Raw genomic sequence first — 26,241 nt, 5'->3', positions numbered from 1 at the left:
TGTTCCAAGCTAGGTGTACTTTAGGAGGCATTAGTTTTTTTCAGAAAAGATACTATACTGGGGCAGACTCTAAGTGAGTTTAGGAGAGATGTCTTTACTCAAAATGATGACCATGACAGTCTAAGGACTAAAATGCAAAATTGTGTTCTGAAAAGAATCTCATTTTCACTTTACCCAGGAAGGGACAGGGGACAGAGTCAGAGAGTAAATCTAAAGCAAATCACACACATTATGATAATATTCCTCTTAAGAAAAGCTTGAGAAAGTGTTGCAATAAGATCAGACTACTTTAAAAATGATTTTTAAGGTGGTTATTGTGTTTTTTAAAATTATAATTCACTCAAGAAGTCTGTTTGAAGGCAACACTCTTTTCACTCCCTGAAACTCCGCCTGACCCTTTGGCTTTCTGAATTTCTGGTTACCTTTCACTGCTCAGCAGCCATCCTGATGGTCGCTAGGCAACAGAAGAATAGTACCGAGAACATACATTAAGCATTAACTCCTATCATTTGGCTTTTTAGCATGGAGCAAGAGAGGGAAGAAGACAGGAAAATGGCTGTCGTCCCAGAAGGAATATTTTCTTTCCTCTCCTGCAGGACAAAAGACAGGTCTATAAATTTTAGGTCTGTCCTAGGCTCCTGTCAATAGCAACGTGATCTGTAAAATCAGCTGACAAGCATCTGTGGCAATGGATACACACCAGCACAGCTGATGGGATTAGACATTAGTTTTGTACTTCAAGGGATGGTCACTCATCAAAGGACTTGGGATTTGTCTGCCTATTTGGTTTAAACTAAACTGTCACCAATCTTTTTATATTTAAGATTAATTTGTTCTTCAAAAACAAAGGAAATTTGGAACCCCCAAAAAAAAGTCTATTACATTTTTTCCCTACTTAGTAATTCAGACTACATCCATTTTTAAATTTCAAACATGCCACATTTTTATTATGCTCTTCATCTGATTAACTGGTTAGGTTGTGTAAGCCTTGGAGGTGGCCAAATCTTGACGAAAAGTCACAGTGGCACTGTGAACATCTTTAGTACATCTTGTAAAAATTATGCAAATGTTGGCAGTATGGACATGGCCTATGTTGTCATATGTTCATTAAGTGGTAGAATGACAAACTCACATTTGAAACACAGGCTTTCTCATGTTATTTAAGTATCCCAGAAATAAAAATTTAGACGTATCGTACACTGTTTCTCTGCATTTTTAATGCTAATCACAAACATCACTTATTCTTTAGTCACAAAGTTTTATACTATAGTGTATTATATTATTGGCAAAAAATTCCATCCAAGTAAAACCAGTGGGCAATAAAAAAAGTGTAACAGCTTACAATCTCATGAAAACTCATGCCTCAAGTGATTCTGCTTGGTTTTCTTTGTACTAACCTTTGGCCCTGGTATTCCATTCTGTCCTACTGCTCCAGGCAACCCGGGTTCACCCTCAAAATATAAAATAGATACTACTAAATAAAACAGACAAAATCAACACATTATATAGCTCATTAGAGGATATAACCATCCAGTAATGCTCAAGAAGTACATAGTATGTTAGACTAGTTACACAAGTTAGCTTGTTTGGTCCAAAATTCTATGTGCTAGGGACCGAGGATACAAGAGGGCTAATTTCCTTGTGTTGAGTCTTTTCTCCACTGAGACAGTGAAAGCAAATTACCAATGGAAATGAATATCTAGCATGATGCTAGGTACATATAGCTAGGTATATGCTAGGTACAATATTTGTTGAATGAGTAAAAGACATCTGAAAATTTAAGACTTTCTTGATGGAGAACTTTCAAGTGCTTCATCAGCTCAGGAAAATAGAGACTAAATCATTCTATTTATTAGACTTAAGCAAATGAGCATCTCCAAACCTAAATCTTGAAGAATATACACACCTTTGAACATCTACTTAACTCATTTAGACACATTTGACACAAAAGTAAAAATGGCTTTGATTTCTCTTTCCAGTTTCACTGTAAATATAATTAAAATAAACATTAGGAGTTGTGGTTTTCATTGTCATATTGAGTGATAGGCATTTGAGAAAAAGATGATGGCTATTAGCTAGAAGGATTTTCCATTTCAGAAAGATGATGACATATATCAATCTTTCTAGACTCTGAACCAGCAATTGTTTTCCAAAGCGGAAGTCTCTTGCGCTCAGAAGCAAAGGAAAGATATTCTGCATGACGACTGTAGTTAACAATACTGTATGGTATATTTGAAAGTTGTTAAGAGAGTAGATCTTAAAAGTTCTTATCACAAGGAAAAAAAAAAAGTGTAACTATGTGAGATGATGGATGTTAACCAAACTTATTGTGGTAATCATTTCACAGTATATACATGTATCAAACCATTATGTTGTACACCTAAAACGAATTCTATGTCATGTGTCCAATGTATCTCAGTAAAACTGGGAGAAGAAAGAAAGTGTAGCTTTTAATACTTCCGTGTAGCTCAAACGTAGAGCAACTAGAATTTCATTTTCATTTAAAAACATTCCCAAAGCCATTTATTATGCGCTTCAACTTCTCGGCAAGTTTCTTTCCCCTGAGGGTTAAAAAGTTGCTGCTTAGCGGCTTCCCTGGTGGCGTAGTGGTTGAGAGTCCGCCTGCCAATGCAGGGGATGCGGGTTCGTGCCCCGGTCCGGGAGGATTCCGTGGGCCGTGGCCGCTGGGCCTGCACGTCCGGAGCCTGTGCTCCGCGGCGGGAGGGGACACGGCAGTGAGAGGCCCGCGTACCGCAAAAAAAAAAAAAAAAAAAAAAAAGTTGCTACTTAGTTGATTAAAAAAAATTGACTTTAATTTTTAGAGCAGTTTTAGGCTAACGGCAAACCAAGTTGATTTTTTAAGAATGTTTTCTAGGTGGTCTGGAGGGCAGAAATTGTGCCATTTTAGTATTTGTGGTCTCACCTTCAAGAACACTTACATTAGTAAAACAGCAACATTTCTTAAGTTCCAGTAGCTTTATATTCATTAACTCACTTAATTCTCACAAATTTCTATAAGGTAAGTACTATCTTTATCTACATTTAATAGATAGAGAAACTAAGGCACAGAGAGGTAAAGTAATTTTTCCAGATTTACACAACTCTGCCTTAAGAGGTTGTGGTTTTGGTACAATGATGCATTGCTGAATGAATGAATGCATCTCGAAACTGGGAGAGTTGATGAAGAATATTTCTATCCTTATTATCATTTGGTTTATACTCCCCGTTTATAAATGACCTTCCAGAATGTATACAGACCTGAATTAAATGTAACTTCTATAAAGATGATTTTTGTTCACCTACCAGATAAACTAAGCAATGTGAAGTTAATAGTGTCTTTCTAGAAGAGCAAAAAATGTTTTTCTCTTATACTGGATTATTGTAATTGTTAAAGTCTTAACTCATGGAAGAAATTCTGCTTCCTATATAAAGTTACACTATAATCATTTGCTCTTTCCTCGATAAAATAGCAAAAATGTTGGCTTACAATAACGATGGCTATTATAAGAAAATTTTGATAAGCCATTTGTACATAACCAAGGGTAAGAACTCCAATGGAAATTGAATACACCCTGAAAGAGGACTGTCATTTACTATGCGACCAGAAAAAGAGTTATCGAGTCTGCTTTCTTCAAAAAACTTACACCAGGAGGCACTAATACCATAACTCATGGTTTAATGCAAACGAGATGCTGCCAGGGAACAATACAAACTTTGTTTAGACTTCCAAAGAATAACTATGGTAGCCAGAATTATTTTTTTAAAAAAATGGTTAAGCCCCTGGAACCAGACAAAATACATGCTGAGATTTTGAAGCAAGGAAGACAAATATTGCTTAGGTATCTGTACAACATCCTTCTTAAAATATGAACATCGAGGGACTAAAACTTGATCCTTTTTGTCCCTTTGATTTTATATTTTGTTAAAATAATCTTTTAATGTAAAAGGAAACAAAAAATTGCACCCATAATCCCATCACTCTATCATAACTGTTTTCATTTTGTCCTGTTTCCTTCTAGTCATTTAAATTTACGCTTACATATTTCAAGCTATTGTAAGCTTATTACATAGTTTGACGTTCCGATTTTTTATTATTTTATACCACACGTTTGTTTTTACACAGTATTTGTGATTGTCTTGTGAATAGTTTATCATCTATCAAAGTCAGGTGTGATCATTTGTTTAAGCTGTCCCAAATTGTTGAATACTTAGGTTGTTTCCAATTTTTGCTATTAAAGGTAAATTAAAATAAACATCTATGTAAATATTTCTAAGTTGCTTTCCAAAAGGGATCTGAGATTTATCTGCTTTTCTAGGCACCCACTCTCTTACTTTTTCACAACTTCATCAGCATTGGATATCACAATTTTAATTACTTTTGTGGCTATTTTGTTTTTTTAAATTTATTTATTTTTGGCTGCATTGGGTCTTCGTTGCTGCGCGCGGGCTGTCTCTAGTTGCGGTGAGCGGGGGCTACTCTTTGTTGCGGTGCGCGGGCTTCTCATTGCGGTGGCTTCTCACTGCAGTGGCTTTGCTTGTTGCGGAGCATGGGCTCTAGGCGCGCAGGCTCAGTAGTTGTGGTACATGGGCTTAGTAGTTGTGGTACTTCCACAGGGAAGTGTCTGTGGCCATTTTAATAAGCACAAATGAGAATTTACTGGGGCCGTTTTACGTTTATCACTTGTAAGGTTAAATAGGTATGTAGTGAGATTTTAAAGCTAAAAAGTGGGGCTTCCCTAGTGGCGCAGTGGTTGAGAGTCCGCCTGCCGATGCAGGGGACACGGGTTCGTGCACCGGTCTGGGAAGATCCCACGTGCCACGGAGCGGCTGGGCCCGTGAGCCATGGCCGCTGAGCCTGCGCGTCTGGAGCCTGTGCTCCGCAACGGAAGAGGTCACAAAAGTGAGAGGCCCGCGTACCACCCCCCTCCACACACAAAAAAAGCTAAAAAGTGAATAAGGCTGTTTCCTGAATGAATCAAGGGAAAATAAAAAGGAAAAATGGCTCGTAGCATTTTACCTTTGTAAAAAGTTATAACAAGAGAAATATATTCAAACTCAGATTAGGAGGTTATGGAACATTCTGTTATTATTCAAATTTAGTTTCCCAGGTTGTGTTAAAGGAACGTTACAGATGAAATGTTGTACAACTTTGAGTACCAAGACCAAGCAGTGGGATTCTGGAAGGCATTAATTCATTCAACTAACATTTAGTGAAAATTTACTATATGTTTTACTCTGAGCAGAGTGTTGCATGAGATATAAAGATGAAATAGACATGACAGGTACCTGTGCCCAGAGAGCTTGTCTTTGCGTGAGAAAAGAGATATCTACATAAACAACTTAAGAGGACATCTAATTGAGATGGAACTTTTTTCTTTGGGCAAAGTTTTCTTGCACTTCATAAAGAGGCATAATAAATAGAAATCAAAGGGAAGTCTTAATGAAGAATGAAGCATATGTCATATTAATATTTTCTGCTATATGAGGACAAAATATCATGAGGTCTCTTCAAATAAAGTTACGATGATATTACTTTACTACGTAATATAGTAAAAAAGTACATATACAGAGAAATATATCAGAGAAGTATAGACCAAAAAATGGGAATTGGGTTTTGTGCGTGTGAGAACTAGTCTCATGCTTACCGGATAATCTATTCATCTAGTTCTGAATGCATCTCATATTCACAACTACTAAGGACATTCCAAAGATAGCAATGAAGCGAAAGAGCAGCTAACATCTTAACTACAGGTAGATTGATAGAGTTTCCTCTCTTACGCTTTAAATTCTAGGGCTATTCCTAGTGTATTTAAGCTAAAAATAAGTTGAACTGACTTTTAAGAAGGACAACGCTGCTTACTTTCTTTCTTTCTTTTTTAAACCAAACGCTCTTTAGAACTCTAATGTAAAACATCACCCAAGGCTTTTACAGTTAGTTTAGTTACTGCTATTCAGGGGCAACTTGAAAGAATACTTAACAATAGAAAGGAATGTCATTTTCCTACAAAATTGAGTGCTAAAGAGAAACAGGCCATTTAGCAGTAATACTGCTCCCTGTCACTTCAATCACAAAGGGTTACAGCTTTAAATTTTTAGCATAGTATACTTTTACATTCACCTTGTCAATATAGATTTGTTTCCTTTAAGCACTCCATCTTCAGGAAGAACTCATCTAAACAGAAGAACTACAATTGTCCCCCCTTATCCTCTGTTTCGCTTTCCTTGGTTTCAGTTACCCGTGGTCAACCAAGGTCTGAAAATATCAATGGAAAATTACAGAAACAAACAATTCATAAGTTCTACACTGTGTGCTGTTTTAAGTAGCGTGATGAAATCTGGTGCATTCTGCTGCATCCCACCCAGGACGTGAATCAGCCCTTTGTCCAGCGTATCCTGCCCGTTAGTCCTTTAGTAGCCACTAAGTTATTTGATCGACTGTCGTGGTATCACAGTGCTTCTGTTTATGTAATTCTTATTTTATTTAATAATGGCCCCAACTATGGGCAATTCAGACATTCTCTTACTGTCCCTAATTTCTAAATTAAACTTCATCATAAGTAGGTACATATAGGAAAAAGCGTAGTACATATAGGGCTTAGTACCCTCCTCGGTTTCAGGCATCCACTGGGGGTCTTAGAACGTATTCCCTGCGGATGAGGCTGGGGACTACTGTACAAGGAACATGAAACAGCAGCCGATGAAATGAATGATATTGAACGTAACATGGTATCAGTCTTAAGGCTGTTCTCCTACCACTGGAGCTGGTGGGGTTGGTGCCTGTGTGTAATAAAATAAAGACTAAAAACGGGCAGCATTGGTCACTGATGCCTCTCTAAAGCATTGGGTGGACTGGGCCTTTCTCCCTGACAGTGACAGAGCATAGAAGGATCTCAGTGGCCTAAGTGGTGAGCAGGACTAGCTGCCAGTCATTTCTCTCCTGCAGGTAGTCCTGGCGGGGAGTCGGGTGACCCTGTACGAGGCTTCAGAGCCTCAGAGGCTTCGGTAGCTATTGGGTAGATGACCCTTGGTAGAGGAAGATTCTCTGAAGGCAGTGAGGTGCCCACAGGGACTTCCGGTTAGAACTATCTGGGGAAGAGTCAGGAAAATGGAGTTTCTGCTCTCCATTCATATTTATTTTCTCTCTCTCTAGTTCAGTTTAGTTTAGTCTTCCACCCTAGTCCCCTAATGCCAGTGAAGATGAATAGAAACTTGGACGAAGGTAGGAGGTAGAAAATGACCCACGTATTTTACCTTGAAATTTCTAGAAATGTAGCATTTTACCACACAAAACTATAAAACAAAAATCCTTGCCCCAAACCTCAAGTGTTATTAACGCTCTAAATAAATCCTTTGTCTTTTTGTACTCCAGCCCACTTCCATGAACTCCCAGGGGTACACACCCCTAGTTTAAGAAATTTGATTTAAGGGAGATCCAGTTTATTCTAATAATATTACAGTTTAGCTCCACCTTTTTACATAAGTTTGTGTGGGTTGACCCACTGAACTAATGCATCAGTTTTTTTCTATATATGTTGTCTCTCTCTCTCTCTCTCTCTCTATATATATATATGTATATATGTAAAATCTAAAACACAACCCACTTGTATATTGGAGATTGTCAATCACTGCATCCAACAAGAAGCAAATCTTTGATGATGTTATAGTTCAATACATTTAGAACTGTACAACCTGGCATTAAATAGCACAAAGTAGAAGGACAAGTTGGAATCAAACATCAAAAATGAAGCCACACAGCCATAATGAAATCAGAGTAGTCCGTATTAGATTTTTATACTAGCTAAACCATAATTTGGTAATTTATTTGTTGTTGTTGTTTACAGATGTCTAGCACCAATGTATTTAGAATTTCAATGGAAAAATGTTCTCAATCCCACATTATTTGATCCCATTTGCTCCCTAGGCAATTGTCCCACTTCTCTCTGACCGCCCCCCGCCCCGTTTCCCTGCCATAAAGACTGTGGTATGGGATGAACCTTGAAAATGAGCAGAGTTTAAACCCGTGTTGTCCAATATGGTACCACTAGCACTGGAAATAAGGCTAGTTTTTGAGATGTGATGTAAGCATAAAATACGATTTTGAAGACTCAGTTGTAAAAAAAAAAATGTAAAATATCTCATTAATAATGTGAATACTATTAACCTTAAAATATTAATTTATATGACATTGAAATGGTAGTTTTAGATATATTCAGTTAAGTAAAACATATTAGTAAAATTAGTATTACCTGCTTTTTAAACACCTAAAAAATGTGGTTACTAGAAAATTCACATTTACATATGTGACTTGTATTTGGAGTTGCTTTATGTTTCTATCAAACAGCATTAGTTTAAACCATAAAATTATATAATTATTAGAAGACACGATGAACCAGAAACCTTTAAAAGCAGGGAAGGAGCACATCAGTATTCAATCAAGTCAACGTACGGCGAGACATCAGAATGGAGACGCCATTGTGGAGTTAAAATCCACCACTGGACTCTGCAAGGAAGGTAGTGTGTGTGGGGTTGAGAGCGGAGGACTGCTGTGGAGCAGAGGCTGCTGAGGGGCCGGGGAGCCACAGTTGGTGCGGGGGGTAGAGGCTGACCCTAGGGACCTCCTAACCCACCTCCATGCCACCCACCGGCCTCCAACATTCTCCTAACAACAAGTCAACTGATAATTCCTTCACTTAGTTCTCTCCAAGGCTGTCCCATCGCACTCGGAATAAGGGCCCCTGCAAGGTCTGGTCCTTGCTTCTCTGACCTCACCTTCTGCCACTCCAGCCACATTGAACTCTTTGTTTCAAGATGCTAGGCAGGAGTTGGCCCACGGCCTTTGCATTTGGGCTTCTCTCCCGTGGACCACCTTCCCTCTGATATCCAGGGATTTACTCTCTCATCTTCTCAGCCTTGGAGCAACTGTCCCCTTATTACAGGGGTTGCCTGGAATACCCACCACCACACACCACCACTCCCTATGCCCACCCATTATCTTACTTTGCTTTCTCCACTGCACTAATTTCCACCTAAGGGAGAATTTCTTGGTTCCTCTTCTGTCACCCCCATCAGGATTGCCAGATTTGGCAAACAAAAATACAAGACACCCAGCTAAAATTTAATTTCGGATAAACAACAAATAATTTTTAATTAAGTGTATCCCAAACATTGAATGGACATATCACATGAAAAATGATGGGTTGTTTATCTGAAATTCGAATTTGATTGAGCCTTCTGTATTTTACTTGGCGACCGGATTTCCCACCCGCTCTCCACCACTAGAATACGAACTTTCCACACTGCCTAGAAACTGTACCTTAACACATAATAATTGTTCAGTACATCCACGTTGGAGGAATGGATGAACACAGGAGACGCGAATACATAAAGCCTATATGAAAATGTGAAGCCCTTACAGGCCTAGTAAGAGGTGAAGACAGCAAGACTTTTCTGCTGGGAAACTGGAAAAGACCTATAAATCTGGTGGCAAGAGTTGGCTCTTTGTCTGGACTACGGCGAAAGACAGCGGTGAGGAAAGAGACAGGGACCCAGGAAAAAGATGGGAGAGATGTTAACCCAGCAGTGACATGTCCATGTCCCGCAGGTCAGTCTGAAACAGAATCGAAAAGTAGAGGGCTAGCCTGGGGTCAGTGAAGAGCGGGAGTTAGTGGAGGGGAGGAGTCCCGTAAAGGGCAGGATGCCGGGAATAAGCAGAACTTTCATTGTTGCCAAGGAAAAGCCCTGAGCCCCTCCAGGACTCTGGCAGGGCAAGAGTGGTCGCCTAGAGGACTGAAGGCTCCAACAGTTGTGCCTGTGGGTACAGAGACCAGGCCATTAGAAATATTTCTATCTATTCGGTTATCTCCCCTCTTGCATCTGCTCCTTCCCTCGCCCCATGTGTCTCAGTGAAGGGCAAGTAGTAGCTGGGGCAATGCTGGTTGTATAAATTATCACGTCATCTCAACTTTCCCAGAAAACTTACACGTGTCATCATTTACCTCATGAACTCATTCTAACAAAATTCTAACAAAATGCTTCTCCTTAAGCAGAAGCACTCACAAAATAGGGCAATATATATATATATATATATATATATATTTTTTTTTTTCTCTCTCTTTTTTTGGCTGCACTGCGTGGTACGCAGGATCTTAGTTCCCCGACCAGGGACTGAACCCATGCCCCCTGCAGTGGAAGTGCAGAGTCTTAATCACTGGACTGCCAGGGAAGTCCCAAGGGCAATATTTTAGTTGAAAGGAACCAAGCCAGCCATTCTTAATAGATGAAGAAACACATTCAGAAAGGGGAAGTACCTTTTCCAGAAGCAAAGAGCTGCAAAGAGGCAGATGTGAGATTAGAACCCAGGTCTTCCGATTCCCCATCTTGTGTTTCCTCTTTCTGAGTAACTTGTGTCTAAAGAACTCATTCATATTTATTATGTTTCTTTTGTCTTTAATTTTTGCAAAAAATGAGAAAGCTGCTTCAGGAAGCCTCCAGTCTAATCCCACGTTTTCTACTTCTGGTCCTGGGACACAGGGCTAATTGCTTGAGCTTCTGTGGGGCTCAGCTTTTATTCTATGCAGTGTGTGGAGGGAGATTAAATGCTTACCCTCTCCCAGATCTAAAGGATTAAACTTTATTTTATTATTATTATTAGTTGTTGTTGGACTAAACATGTCAGTGGTGGCATAAAGAAAGATTCCTCAGACATCTGATTAAACTTGCCTCAAGTCCCGATTTCACCAGCTATGGAAGTCTAGGATTTGCTTTCCCACTACTCTGCTTGAGTCCTTACATCTGTATGTGTCATCTCTGTTTTGCCCCAGACCAATTCAGATGGGTCAGTTGGTTCTTCACCAGTTGCCTCAAGAAATTCACTCTCCTCAGGTCTTTTTTTTTTTTTTTTGACATGACTCATTTTATTTTATTTATTTATTTATTAAATTTTTTTTTAGCATCTTTATTGGAGTATAATTGCTTTACAATGGTGTGTTAGTTTCTGCTGTATAAAAAAGTGAATCAGTTATACATATACGTATGTCCCCATATCTCCTCCCTCTTGTGTCTCCCTCCCTCCCGCCCTCCCTATCCCACCCCTCTAGGTGGTCACAAAGCACCGAGCTGATCTCCCTGTGCTATGCGGCTGCTTCCCACTAGCTATCTACCTTAAGTTTGGTAGTGTATATATATGTCCATGCCACTCTCTCACTTCGTCCCAGCTTACCCTTCCCCCTCCCCGTGTCCTCAAGTCCATTCTCTAGTAGGTCTGCATCTCCTCAGGTCTTTTGGGAGCTCAGGATTGAATACCTGGGGTTCCTGAAAGGTGTCCCATCACAGAGCACTCAGACTTTCCTCATCTCTCTGCCTTCTCCTCTCTCCCCCTTCCACCTCACCTTCCTCCTTCCTTCCCTCCTTCCTCAACCATCCTGGGAATTCAGCTTCACCCTCTCTTATGTGGAGCAATTCAGTAGTTTTTAGCTCCTACTTGCGTACTCAATGCCTAATGCTTCTTCTGTTTCTTTCCCGGAGGCAGAGGCTTTGTTACTTGGTGAAAGAGAAACAGAAAATTCTTTGAGCTTTTTGTTGGGTTGGTTGTGCACCAAAGAACCAGCATCCCTGTAGGGGAGTTTTGTCTCGTTTATCCAGTCAGCAAAGTCCCTCCCTAAAATTAAAATCTCTTTGTCCACCATGGTAATATGAATAATAGTAGAAAAGTAGACCCTTCTATCAGCCAGAAACTTAATGAAAATATTCTATTTCAGATAATTTACTGAAATGGGTCCTAAACTGATTAAAGTAATACCTAAACTAAACCTAATAACCAAACCATCATTATGCTTTTAAAAAAAGTACAAATGTCTAAAATAAGAAAACATGATAGTTGTATCAATAGTGCTACAGTATGGACTATTTCAGAAATAAGTTTGTGGTTAACACTTTTATTTGTGTTTTTTGTACGGCTAACGTAGACAGAAATGTACAAGATATAATTTGAACAAAGAAATTCAAATGCAAAGAGATAGCTAAGAATTTAGGGGTCACAGAAAATAGCTAAGTTGAGTTTATCTGGATGAAATTTACAGGGGAGAAGAATGATCTGCCTTGAGCACACCCCTAAAATGTGAAGGTCTAGGGAGAAGTACACATGGGTGACCCCCCATCTCAACCCTCCCTGCTAATGTCTTCCCTTCTCTTCCCAGCCCCAGTTCTCTTATTCATCAAGAAGGGACTTTGGGCTGCGTGTGGACACCACGGCCTGCAAGCTCTGCCCAAAGCTCCCCACCAATAGCTGCTCTAGGCCCCTCACAGGTGTACAGGCGCACACGCCAGCTGTGTGGTTCACCCTTGGGAAAATGGACCTGGGGAAGAGGTCACTACGGGCAATGGAAGCAGACTCAGCACAACAGAAGCAGGAATTCTTGAGTCCTGGGTACCTGGGCTGTGATCTAGAAGCAGGGATCTGGGCTTTGAGTGGGCATGTCTCCTTGGCCCTGTGGACTTTTCACCCCGTGGGGACGGACCCAACATAAGAGGGACAAAGGAGGGTGAAGAGAAACACTGCCTGGGTCTAAGGGAAACACTGTGCAGTATTCCCTTTTAAATAACTTATAAAAGGTGCAAAGGTCACCAAAAACCAGCCTGGGAACATGATGTCACAGTGTGGGGTGGGGGTCTCTTTTACGTGTATCAGAGACATTGTTCTCTGCGTGTACTCTTATGGAAAAGAAAGATTAAGAATAATGACATGTTTTAGGAAGACAAAATATCAAAATGGATGAAGAGGGTATGTGACCTGGAAGAGGTTGTTAGGACTGGGATAAGTCAGATACAACACACTTTGTTCAGCTCTCGTGTCTTACACGAATCTCTTCTAAATTAGATAATTAGTGTTCATTGCAACTTTGTGCATGACTAGGGCTGCTAGAAAAGGAACTGCAGTAGCAACAGCTAATCAGCATCTGATATTCCCCTAGTGCAGGAATGAGGAAGAGGCGGGGACTTCTGTGTATCCAATGACAAAGAAACTCAGAAGTGGTGTTGGATGTTTGGGGAAAGACTCTCATTCACTCTCTGGATGTAGATAGGAAAGAATGAAGCCCTAGGCATGATTGGCAGCCACCTTCCAACCAAGAGGAGAGTAGGAATTAGAGTGAAGGCAGCAACGTGAAAGAAAGAGTGACAAGATGGAAGAAATAGGTTTTTAGTGATGAGGTTTAGGTGCCAGGACAAAGCAACGCTGAAGCCTGCATGAGTGCTGGACCTCCAAGTTACATGATCAATAAATACCTTTATTTTAAAAACTAGTTCTGTTAAGTATTCTATGACTTGCAACATAACGTGCCCTTGATAATATACCCTTTTTTAAAGTTTAAAAACCCAGGTAATTTCTTCTTTCCTAAAGTATAGTTCTTAATAATAAATCTATGTATAGTCTGAAAGATAAATTATTCTTTTCACTTGGAAGAGATGTGCCTAATTATTCATAGAAATGGTAAGTGGTTATGTCTTAACGGAAAAAACTCTAAAGATCAGTGAAAAGTAACAGAAAGAGATAATAGTTCTTACCAACATTCACTTATACACCCAGGAGGTTTTTGAGTCATGGAGTTCTTAATGCCCCCAATTCAAAGTGGAAAATAGTCTGCTCTTATTTAATAATGTTTTAAAATAAACAGTTAACATTCTATACTTCCTTCATTTTGTCCGATTAAATTTTGAGATGAAAAAACAAACAAAAAAAAACAAACTTTGAGGTGAACATGACAATCTTCATTTGACAAATGAAGAAACTAAAGCTCAGAGGAGGAAAGTAACTTGTCCAAGATCATACATATACTGAACAGCAAAGATGGAATTTTCTGAATTTAAAATCCACACCCTTAACAGCTGGAGCCAACAAACTGGCTTTGAAGTTGAACTCTACCACAAACACCTCAGTGACCCTGGGAAAGATATCCTTTCTGCGCCTTGGTTTCCTCATTAATAAAATGGAGATAATAATAGTATTCACTTCATAGAACTGCTGTGAGGAATAAGTGAGGTAAACTTAGGACAGTGCCCGGCAGTTAGTAAATGCTAAATACATGTTAGTATTACATACTGCATTCTTCTATTCTCTGCATTGGGCAGAGAAGACAGAGAAGAAGATCCTGAAAGAAATTCAATTTCTCCTAAATTAACCCCACTGATGCTGTTTCATAATTGGGTAATGGTTCCTATGCCCTTGGCAATGTGGCCTAGTATCAAAGAGATGGAATTGGGTAATGTTAAGCTGTTACGATTGTCACAATAAGTTATTTCATTGCAGCCTTATTTTTAATGCAAATTTCAAAATCAAGAATGTCATTCAGAGATCAGATCTAATGATACAAGAACAGGCTCTGTGATTTATACTGACTTACTATTTTAGTGGTAAGAAACTTGGAAAAAAAGTAGTCCAAGGTGAATACAAAAACCCTAAAGTGGTTAATAATATGGTGTTTTAGGAACAAAATTCTAAGACCAAGGTTGTCTAACTTGAACTGTAAGTACTGCAACGTAGTGATATTTTCTCTTCCCTTTACCAACTGCTGTTCACTGTTTGAGTTGCACCTAAAGTCGCCTATTCAGGGAAGCACTACTTGATCCTTTTGCACCAAGCCAGGCTGTCCTGTGCTCCTCCGCTGTAGTACTTAACAGCATTGTCATTTAACAGATCTTTAGTATAACTTCATATAATGTCCTTATTCACCATAGGCTGAAATTCCATGAGGCAGAGACAGCATTAATGTCCGTGCTCAGACGGTGCCTTGTACTTAGTAGTAAAGGCTGAAAAAGATTTGTTGAATGGAAGATTGAAGGAATTGGTAAATAAATCAATGAAAACGTTTAAGGTAAGTTTTTTAAAAAAATCACCAGATTATATATGCAGTTTAATCAGATCTGGTAAATAATATTTTGGTGATCTCATCTATAAAATATAGTGTCTTTTCAACTAAAATGGAAAATAAGTGGACTTGATGATGTCATAATTCATTCAAACACATTTCCCTTGTTGTTGCTTTGTTTTGCAAGTCTGTGATCAGCTTTCCTTCCTCTCACACCCCTTCCCCCACCAATACCATTTCCTCAACTATTTAGTCTTCCCTCTCCCAATATTACCCTTTAGCAGAATGATAACTAGTATTAACTTTTATAGTAACACGCCTAAATGAAGTCGGGGGAAAGTGTTTTTTTTTTTTTTAATTACTATAATTGCTTTATTTGAAGCCAGCATTACAGTACTTCTTTCAACCAACTTTTTATCCCCTTGTAAAAGAACTTAAAATTAATTATATAAAGAATAGAAATAGCTTTTGTTTCACTTAACAAGTAAAATTGAGTGAAAAGTCCCTTTAAGAGTAAGCTCGTATAAAAAAATGCCCGAGAGTATATGTATAGAACTCAAGGATGATGTGATTTTACTATATGAAAGATCCTGTATACGAATTGCCAACAGGCACATGAAAAGATGCTCAACATCACCAATCATCAGGGAAATGCAAATCAAAACCACAATGAGATATCGCATCACACCTGTCAGAATGGCCATCTTCAAAAAAGACACGAGCTAACGAAAGCTCATGAGGATGTGGAGAAAAGAGAACACTTGTGCACTGTTGGTGGGACTGTAAATTGGTGCATCCACTATGGAAAACAGTATGGAGGATCCTCAAAGAATTAAAAATAGAACTACCACATGATTCAGCAATTTCACTGCAGGGAATATATACAAAGGAAATGAAAACACTAAATTAAAAAGATACCTGCACCCCATGTTCACAGCAACATTACTTACAATAGCCAAAACATGGAAACAACCCTAGTGTCCATCCACAGATGAATGGATAAAGAAGTTATGGTGTATATACATACACAATGGAATATTGTTCAGCCATAATAAATGAGGAAATACTGCCATTTGTGACAACATGGATGGACCTTTAGGGCATTATGTTAAGTGAAATAAGTCAGACAGAGAAAGACAAAAATACTTTCTGATCTCAACTCTATGTGGAATCTAAAAAAACAAACAAACACAAACAACAAAAAAACAAACTCACAGAAAAAGATCAGATTTGTAGTTCCCAGAGGTTGGGGCTTGGAGGTTTTGGGTAGCGTAGGAATTGACAGAAGGTGACCACTTCAGGAAGGTGACCTTCCCCAAAGGTACAAACTTCGGATGATGCTAAAGATGTAATGTACAACATGATAACTATAGTTACCATTGTTATATGATGTATATGAAAGTTAAGAGAGTAATCCTAAGAGTTCTCATTATAAGGAGAAACTTTTTTCTTTTTCTTCCATTTCTTTTTATTGTTATCTATATGAGATGGTGAATGTTAACTAAACTTATTGTGGTAGTCATATCACTATATGTGTAAGTCAAACCTTTATGCTATATACCTAAAAATCATACAGTGATACATGCCAATTATATTTCAATAAAACTGGAAAAAAGAGAAATATCCTGTAATAGGAAAGTGATGATGTTTCTTCAAGAAGATAGAAAGCATCCTATTATCATAGTTACCAGAGAAAACACAGTCATGTATTCTTAGAATTCTAATGCACATAGTCACTAACTTCAAAAGGCAGAAAAATTAATAAAAATAATTTAACTCTCAACTTTAATCTGAAAAGTATTAAATTACTGTAAGACAATTTCCCTAAACTATTAATTAATCTGGAATCAAACATCAATCCCTTCATTTACTCGCTATATCTTTTCTTAAAGTCTAAAATTGGAAAGTTATAAATATATTGGGTGGGCTTCCCTGGTGGCGCAGTGGTTGAGAGTCCGCCTGCCGATGCAGGGGACGCGGGTTTGTGCCCCGGTCCGGGAAGATCCCACATGCCGCGGAGCGGCTGGGCCCGTGAGCCATGGCCGCTGAGCCTGCGCGTCCGGAGCCTGTGCTCTGCAACGGGAGAGGCCACAGCAGTGAGAGGCCCGCGTACCGCAAAAAAAAAAAAAAAAAAAAAAAAAAATATATATATATATATATTGGGTAATAGATCACTGGGTAAATTTATGCTACCTAGTCAGGATATAATCAGAACTACAACATACTTAAATCCTTCAGGAATTTAATTCAGACATTTTAATGATAAAGTCAAAGGTAGCAAAAGAAAAGAGTTCATTTAGTGGTTACAGAAAGTGAATAAGGGATAAAAAATATTGAGTTCATTGTATATAGCTCACTGTATAGACTTGAATCAACAGCTTGACCTTTGGAAGTCTGAGAGCTTCCATTTATCTGTTCTCTAAATATACTTACAATAAAAATGCCATTAGAAGTATGCTGTGAGGATTAATGTCAGTGGAGAACTGTGAGACTCATGGATAAGAGATGAAAAGGAACTCTTAATACCATAGCTATAAACTAATTAAATTTTAATGTTAGTTAAAAATCATACAGCTATCTGGGATAGATTCAAGATGATACACTAATATCAATATTTTATTTATATTGTATTTTGAAGTTTTAAATATAATAAACTATAGAAAGTATTTGAAAAATACAGGAAACAAGATCATGTGATATTTATCTTTTGCTTTGGAAGCAAACTATGACTCTGGATCCTCAGAAAAATTCTAGCTTGCTTAGACAAAATAATTTGCTTTTAATCCGGAAACTCTTTAACATTAATTTTATGGTAACAGAGACAAGGATGTGAGAGCTGCACAAAGTAGACCTTTAATGTGCCCTATCATTACCCCCAGATCTTTTCTCCTATGGCATTTGCACAGTGCTGGGCACTGCTTGCTATTCAAATATATTGTCATAATGATGATTTATTCTTATGTATGCCAATTAAAGTGAAAATGTGAAAAGAGTAGAAAAAAAGCAGTGTTCTAATAACACCTATTAAGAGTTGATATATATATATATACCTATATATATTTAAATATATATAATATATAAATATATACACAAACACAAATTATATATATAATACATATATAAATATATAGAGAAACAAAAATTACAGACAGCAATTTATTTTGTCAAAGGGTTCTTTAGTCTAAAAAATGCTTCTACCACAAAATAATTTTAAAGCCCACTTCTCCAGTATCTAAGTAGGGTTTAATTGACAAATATTCAGATATACATCTCTTCATATATACATGTGTGTGTGTGTGAGAGAGAGAGAGAGAGAGAGAGAGAGAGAGAATGAATGAAGGGGCACAAATAAAATGTTTATAATATCTCCGAACCAACAAGATCTGTTCATGAGAATTAAGAAATTTTTGTGCCCAGTGCAATTAGCCAGAAACAAAGAAGGCAACAGTTTACTTTTTTAGGTGAGACCTAGCATTACATTTACCCTAACTGCTTTGGCTATTGGGAGGAAGTCCAAATTATGGAAACAACTGCTTTCAGAACTGGAGACAGACGATGCTAGAAGCTGGTTGAATTGGAAAAGAGACTTGGGTGACTTTTTGTGGATGCACAGTATCTCTTAGAGACTTAGAAATAAATTAGTACAGCCCCTTCTCTCATTCTGCAAATGGAGCCGCCTGGAGCCTAGAGAGGAAGAGGAACTTTCAAAGTGGAAGAGCACAGAATATCTCATCTCCAGGTCAGCGCTCCTACACGACCCCACACCGGTGACTGAGCTTTCGAAATAATGTGAGGTGTGTCTTCCTCTTTCTCTTTCCCTTATCTATAGTATTTGTATTCCAACTACTGGGAATGGGGTGCATCAGTGGAGAAAGAGTCAGGGGAGACAGAAATAGTTTATCTTCATGTGTGACTTTGCATCTTCATTTTCTTCCCATCATAAATTCAACTGGCTTCACTTCCTTCTTGAGGGTAAGCCTAGGGCTCATTTGTTGAAATTCTTGAAGTGTGATACTACTACAGATACTTGATAATATTTATTGAGCCCCTCCTACATTATGTTCACTTAGATACATTATCTAGTTAATACTGCAAAGTCTATATTAATATGTTACACTGGAGCCTTAGAAACATTTAAGTAACCTGCCCAAAGAAGGACAAGGACTTGAAGCCTTCTCTCTCGGACTACAAGGACCACATACCACACCACCTCCCACTTTTCAGAGAAGGGTGCTTAGTAGCTCTTGATAGATTGTGATGCCAGAAGGGGCTAGATTGGAGTTGAATGCCACGTTACTGCTTATGTAAGTCTTTTTTCCCAGTACGATCTGAAGAACTGGAGGACCATTACACAAATAAGAAATATTCAGATTAGCAATCAAGTTGACCAAAATTTAAAGAAAAATAATGTAAAACAAAATGTCATCATCAAGTTATTGGCCAAAGCCAATCACCAATTTTGTCAATCTGAATGGATGGGAAATATTTTAGGGGTAGACTAACAAAATATTTGCTTAAACCAGTTTCTTTGTTTTTACAGGAGAGAAATCTTTTGATTTTCTAGTTGTTATGTGCCATGTTCCTGATGGTTTAGAAATCATATTGATCCTTAACCATTACTTGAAAATGATCTTCTAAGCATCAAAAGTACTTCTTTGGAAAAAGTGAAATTGTGATGTGCAAAAAATTTTTTTTCTTAAGACAATTTAAGGACATCGAGGTGCTTTAAAAAATGATTAATGTCATTGTAAGCTCTCTTTCTGGAAAATAAATTCTAGAGAACCAAGATACATTTCATAGCTTTAAGTATAGAATTATTACTCCACTTTCAACTTTGTTTTTACTGTCTAAATGATCTGCTTTTTCAGTGGACTCATGTTTTTGCACCTTATTGTCCTAAAGATGATGTAACAAGTATTACAAATGTTAGATAATGGCTAGGATTAACACAAAGTTTTAGTTAAGTTCTATGGAGTAGGAAAAAAAAATCTTGAACTACACTTTGCTGATACCTTCATAAAAGTATGAAATCATTTAGCTTCCCTAGGTTTTACAGAAAACACTTTAAAAATGCTATAAAGATGTATAATAAGACATAAAACTGCAAATATTAACTGTGTATTTCCTTGAAATATAAGTTAAACTTGGTGAGTAGGACAAGAAAATGTCACATTCCTTTCTCTTGCTAAGGAAATTGCATATTTCCTTTGCAAAAATAAAGAATATGCAGTCTTCATAAGCATATATGTGACAGTTTTAAAGTTGTTTTGTTTCAGGCTAAAGGTTTCTATGAATTTTCACGATTGTCTCAAAGTTGGAAAAAGAAAAGAAACAAAGAGAAAGCAAAACATTAACCTTAGGCATACAAGTTTTGTTTTTCACCAAATGTTAAAAACAGCATTTATGTTATATGCATATTTTGTCCTTTCTAAATATTATCTTGAGTTACACAATTTTCAAATTCTTCATAGAATGAATACACTTTCAAATTTTTGCTTATGTTTCCCTCTGTAAGCTGCAATATTCTAAATAGAAAGTTAATCTTCTGTCTTTACCAGGATTTGTGAAGCAAATGGATATACATTTTACCAAGTGGAAAATAGGGCTGTGACATGGGCATTTAACTACTGATGAGAGCCCATATTTGATTTGGGGACCACAGGCTACCGTAAGATTTGGTTGACAGCACTAATTTCACTTGGGAATCGAGAAATTCTGGAAAAAGAGAGTCTCTTAAAACATAGGTCAAGGGACTTCCCTGGTGGCGCAGTGGTTAAGAATCCACCTGCCAATGCAGGGGACACAGGGTTCGAGCCCTGGTCTAGGAAGATCCCACATGCCGCAGAACAACAAAGCCTGTGTGCCACAACTACTAAGCCTGTGCTCTAGAGCCCGCGAGCCACAACTACTGAGCCTGCGCGCCTAGAACCTGTGCTCCACCACAAGAGAAGTCACCGCAATGAGAAGCCCTCGCACCGCAACAAAGAGTAGCCGCCGCTCGCCGCAACTAGAGAAAGCCTGCGGGCAGCAACGAAGACTCAATGCAGCCAAAAATAAATAAAAATTAAAAAAACCAAAAACGTAGGTCAATCAAATTTCCAGAATTTCACTAAAATGAGATGAAGGAGATGTTTAATAGTAATATCAAACACGGTCATAAGGGCTTTACGTCTATTTCCTCATTAAGCCTCACATTAACCTTATTAGGTAGGAATTGCTACTGTCTCCCTTTTACAAATGAGGAAACTGAGGCCAGAGAATTCAAGGACTTTGCCAAAATTCACACAGTCTCTAAGTGGCAGACCCATGTTCTTAGCCACTCAGTAGGTTTTAAATTGTTATTGTTTATGTCTCATTGGAGAAGAAAATGTGGACAACATGGGAGAGGTCACAAGGAAGTCTGTAAGGGTTGGGCTCCTTATGATTTCAGAACTCAATTCAGAGTGCATGGATTTAAAGTCCTCTGGGAAGACAAGCTGATGAGTCCCAGGATTTCAAAGGGCCAGTCCCAAAGCTCTGAGGGAGACAGGAAAGTCCCTAGCTCAGCTCTTTGGCTCCTGGTAGATGGGCCCAGATAGCGGCTTTGGTAGCCACCACAATGGCTTTCCTGGTCTCTGTAGAGGTTCCAGACTGAAGAGAAACTCAGTAGTGTTGAGGAGCACAGGATATCAGGTTCACCTGTGGGATACAGCTAGATGCTTTGTCCAGCTGCAAGTATGTTGCAGGAATAAATGTACACAGGCACATAGATATGTCTATGTAGAGCTGTGGGTTCCTTTTTCCTTACATTTTTTCCCTTCATTATTAACAGTACAATAAAGAGCTTAGCAAGGCTAACTCCTAATTTTGCTTAACAGTAAAAACAGCTTGCTTCTGAATTCACAAGATTCCAATAGGGTCCCTCTGTAGGAATAACTTTTGTTAATGAAAGAAATAATGTCTATTAGCCTGCTATAACAAGAATAAACCAGAGTGCATTTTATCACAATTAATGTTAAACACAGCATGTTTTGTACTCCAAATATATTTATGAGAAACATAGAGTTGTGTCTCATACATATCAAAATAAAATAAAATAAAAATAAAAGAGTTTCTGGCTATTTAGTGCACTAGTTTAAAAATTAAACTAATTTGATCATTTGCCCCATAATATTCCTATATTTCAAAAGTATATGTAATCTTTTTATGAGCACATAAACTTATGACCAACATTACTGACTAGAAAAACTTTGTGATTTTAATCCTCCCCAAATGATCAAAAGTAGTATATTCTATAGAACTCACCTTTTGCCCATTCATCCCTGGAATTCCGGGTGCTCCAACAGAACCCTAAGGAGACACATGATTGAAATAAATCGATATCATAATCACAAAGTATTTCAATTCTAAATTTATATTGTATTAGATATGTCAGCCATAACTTTACCTTGATAAAAACATGTCTGGGAGGCTGTTTTTCAGATCTTATCTACTGTGTTCAAATATACAATAATGTAAACAGATTCATCAAGCTTTTCCAAAAACCATTAAGTTAAATTTAACCACGTTTGTAAATATCTACTTAATGCTAATAAGATTTTAAAGAAATTCACATCATAAATTGAGTTTTAGAGCTATCAGAAGGCCACATAGCTCTAAATTTGGGTGCTTTTAATAAACATGGCATGGACATATATACACTACCAAATGTAAAATAGATAGCTAGTGGGAAGCAGCTGCATAGCACAGGGAGATCAGCTCGGTGCTTTGTGACCACCTAGAGGGGTGGGATAGGGAGGGTGGGAGGGAGGGAGACACAAGAGGGAGGGGATATGGGGATATATGTATGCATATAGCTGATTCACTTTGCTATACAGCATAAACTAACACACCATTGTAAAGCAATTATACGCCAATAAAGATGTTATAAATAAATAAATAAATATGTAAACACACACACACACACACACACACACACACACACACACACACACACAAAAGAATTAAACTTGCCCGGGGCTTCACTGGTGGCGCAGTGGATAAGACTCTGCGCTTCCAATGCAGGGAGACCGGCTTTGATCCCAGGTCAGGGAACTAGATCCCATATGCATGCTGCAACTATGAGTTTGCATGCTGCAACTAAGGAGCCTGCCTTTCACAACTAAGGAGCCCTGGAGCCACAACTAAGGAGCCCACCTGCTGCAGCTAAGACCTAGCGCAACCAAATAAATAAATATTTTTTAAAAAAGAATTAAATATGCTTAGTTTCATCTGGAAAAAGCCTAGCAGTAGCAGTAACTCCTGAATTTCATGAAATTAAATAACATAAAATGAAAGGTAATTAAAATAACACCCACTTGCTCCACAGTTAGACAAACAAGGGACCCATGTTGTAAACTCAAATTTGTTGTATTTGAAAGCATTTCCCTGAGACTCTCAGGGAGTGTGTTTAAACCACATGAGTGTGAATACATCTTTCAAAGTAGACTAGAAAGGATGTTGCAAATGGTAAACACCAGCTAGGAACAACACAACTTCTACACATAAAATATTATCCTAAGTGTGTGTGTGTGTGTGTGTGTGTGTGTGTATGTGCACACACACTTGGAAGTGTGCACACATGCACTGGGGTGATTACAATGATTGGACATAGGTAGTTGAACTAGGAATCAGAAAGCTAATTACTACCTGAGAAAATCTGACATTTAACTGGATAAAGAAACATTAACAAATGTTTTCAAATAGTGATTTCCCTTCACACACCTTCCTTTGAGGCTCTGTAGAAACCATTTTTAAATAGGATGTGCTTATTTTTTGTTTAGCACTAGAAAAACAGATTTTTCTTAGTAGCTGTATAATATTAAATTTCTTTAAGAATAATGGAAAAAAATTAAAATAGTAATTATAAATCTAAAACTGCTCTAAAAAATAAAGTTTATTAAAAATATAGTCATTACATGCAAAACAAATTGAGATAGCAAGTTCCTTAGTGCTTTCTTCGTGATTATTTTGAGTGGCTCATTAAAGGACTTCCCGAAGCCTGAGGCAGTAATTTCATCCTGGTCGCATGTGGATTAGGGTAGCTTTACAATTTCACACCATACTTAATAGAGACATTATTGCTAAGGACAAATTGTTCCTATACACAAGTTGTCTCACAACGCATTGGCTTTTACTTGGTTTGTGGGATTATGTTTCAACAGACGCCACATGCCCAAGCTTGGGGGATGAAACATCTCTAACTTTGATGGATTCCAAAGATAAAGAATAATCACTTTTCCACCTGTTGTAATACAATTATTTTCTTTAGTTTTCTGCAGGTTAAATATCCTTTTTTGTCATCTTTATGGGGTGGGAGGTGTGATGGGGAATGGGGACTTAGTGATATTTTATTGGCAAAGGGCCGTCTACCTGCTACTGATGTATTGATGTAATTTTAGAAGTGCTAGACTTTCTCCATCAGAACGTAAAGGGTCAATTCTGACAGCTCTGGATAACATTGAAATGACAGTCAGGAAGCCAGTTTTTGGGCTACCTCAGCAAAGGAAGACACTAGTGGACCACTTAAATATAGCCACCAAGCAACAAGAATATCCTTTGTTCTGGTCTAACAGTCATTTAACAATCACATATTTGTGCAAGACCATGCAATTAATTTGCAATGCCTTATGACCCTTCACAGTCTAAGTTTTCTCATGATGTTTTACAAGGATTTGAATTAAAACCTCAATAACCTACAAGTTTGGCAAACAGCTTAAAAAGAGTCTGCTCTGGATTTATTGACTTTTCTATAATGGAGTCGATTAGAAATCGAATGGCTAACATTACATGACTGTATTTTTAGAAAGCAGAATGCACAAACCAGACTGCTTTGGCATGACTTACAGTAGCTAATTCCATTCACTTCTCTGACTAGCCATTAGGCGATGGGAGTATAATTACCTTCACAGTATTATTTATACTCTACCTTTTGTCCTGGAGGCCCCAGAGGACCCTAGGAAAAGAAAAACAATTCAATAAACATAATATTGCAACCATTTAAACTTAAATGACTGATTAAAACTGTCCTATTCTGTAAGGTTCTATTGATATTTGTCATGCTGAAATATGGTGATGTTTTGTACATCAAGGAAAATGAAAATTTTCGGTTGGAAGTGCACAATGGGTCTTCTCTTCTCTCTTGTTCTCTTTTGAAGAATATTAAGCATATGCAGTAGGATTCTGATTTTTTCCTTTAAAAAAAAGGGTCACAACATTGTAAATCAACTATATTTCAACTAAAACGAAACAGAAAGAATCTTTGCCATTCCAGCGCATCTGTTTCTTCAGATACCTGCAAATCTATCACATCAGTCTCATATAGAAGGCTGGAGATGTTGCTACTAGAAGCACTTAAAATACAACACAGTTCTCAGCACACTGACACGTTCTATGACTTCTGCATCTGCAAAACTTCAGGAAGCAGATTTGCAAAGGAAATCATTGAATGGCATTACAAAGAAACATGTTTTGCTCTATTCTTCCTCTTATGAAATGTGGCCAACTGACCTGCCCAAAAACTTGTTTACAAACTAGGCGATGCCAAGATCAGTTGTGGCATGTAGTGTGCACCAGAAAAGGGAACAAAAGATGCTGTCAGCTGTTGCATAAACTGTGACACTGGGGCAGGGGAGGAGAGGAGAAGAAATATAATATTTAGGAAGACGAATGGGAATATTTACATATAAAATGGAAATGTGGCAGTTCTGAGATTTAGCAATTTTTTGACCACAAAGTCAGTGTTGGAATTCTGTTGGCTTTATTTAGAGTGAGGCATGCTTTGGGGAGGGTAGAAAAGAGCACAAAGAGAGCTGTAATTCTGACTTTTGATGTCTCTTTTTAAATAAAAATATTAAGCACTTTTCTTCCAATTCTTTCAAAAATACTTTTAATTTCAGTATATTTTAACAAAGTTATAGGTACTCTATCATTCCATGTAAAAAGCTCTTTATTCCATTACTTTAAACTAATGGCTAGCTTATTTTTAATGTGTGACATTTCAGTTAATCAGCATCTTACATTCAGACTATAACATAAAAAAAGGACTAGAGTAATCAGAGGAAGAATTGGTCATGCATAATTTTTTAATTAAAAATACACAACGTTTAGGAACATTCAGAGAATCTGTTCCTCATAAATTATTTTGTAATCCTCACAGGAAGACTAACAATTTCCTCATATAATCAGCTTTAGGTTACTGAAAGTGCACTGTGCAATATCACCTTTATAGATTCCTTTTTTAAAATGTAGGATGTAGTTTTATTGACTCGGTGACACTGAAGGCAAGGACATCGAATGTTAGACATATGAAAAAATTAATACTGGCCTACAAGCCTAGGAACTGCAAGAAAGTGAATTCTTT

At 37.8% G+C, this 26,241-nt stretch overlaps 1 protein-coding gene across 2 annotated transcripts in view; it reads right to left on the bottom strand.

Moving 5' to 3' along the window:
* Positions 1–26,241, bottom strand: part of COL25A1 (collagen type XXV alpha 1 chain) — a 458,442-nt gene that overhangs the window by 79,592 nt on the left and 352,609 nt on the right. For both annotated transcript variants that reach the window (XM_070045559.1, XM_070045558.1), the window contains 3 exons: positions 24,808–24,834; positions 22,146–22,190; positions 1,398–1,451 (listed from right to left, as the gene is read on the bottom strand). In XM_070045559.1, the coding sequence (XP_069901660.1) occupies positions 1,398–1,451; positions 22,146–22,190; positions 24,808–24,834 (126 nt within the window). The remainder of the gene's footprint in view (positions 1–1,397; positions 1,452–22,145; positions 22,191–24,807; positions 24,835–26,241) is intronic.

Source organism: Globicephala melas, chromosome 5 (genome assembly GCF_963455315.2).
Source record: "Globicephala melas chromosome 5, mGloMel1.2, whole genome shotgun sequence".
Taxonomy (NCBI): Eukaryota; Metazoa; Chordata; class Mammalia; order Artiodactyla; family Delphinidae; genus Globicephala; species Globicephala melas.
The sequence above is the reverse complement of the archived record's forward strand: the minus strand, read 5'-3'. Positions and strand labels throughout refer to the sequence as shown.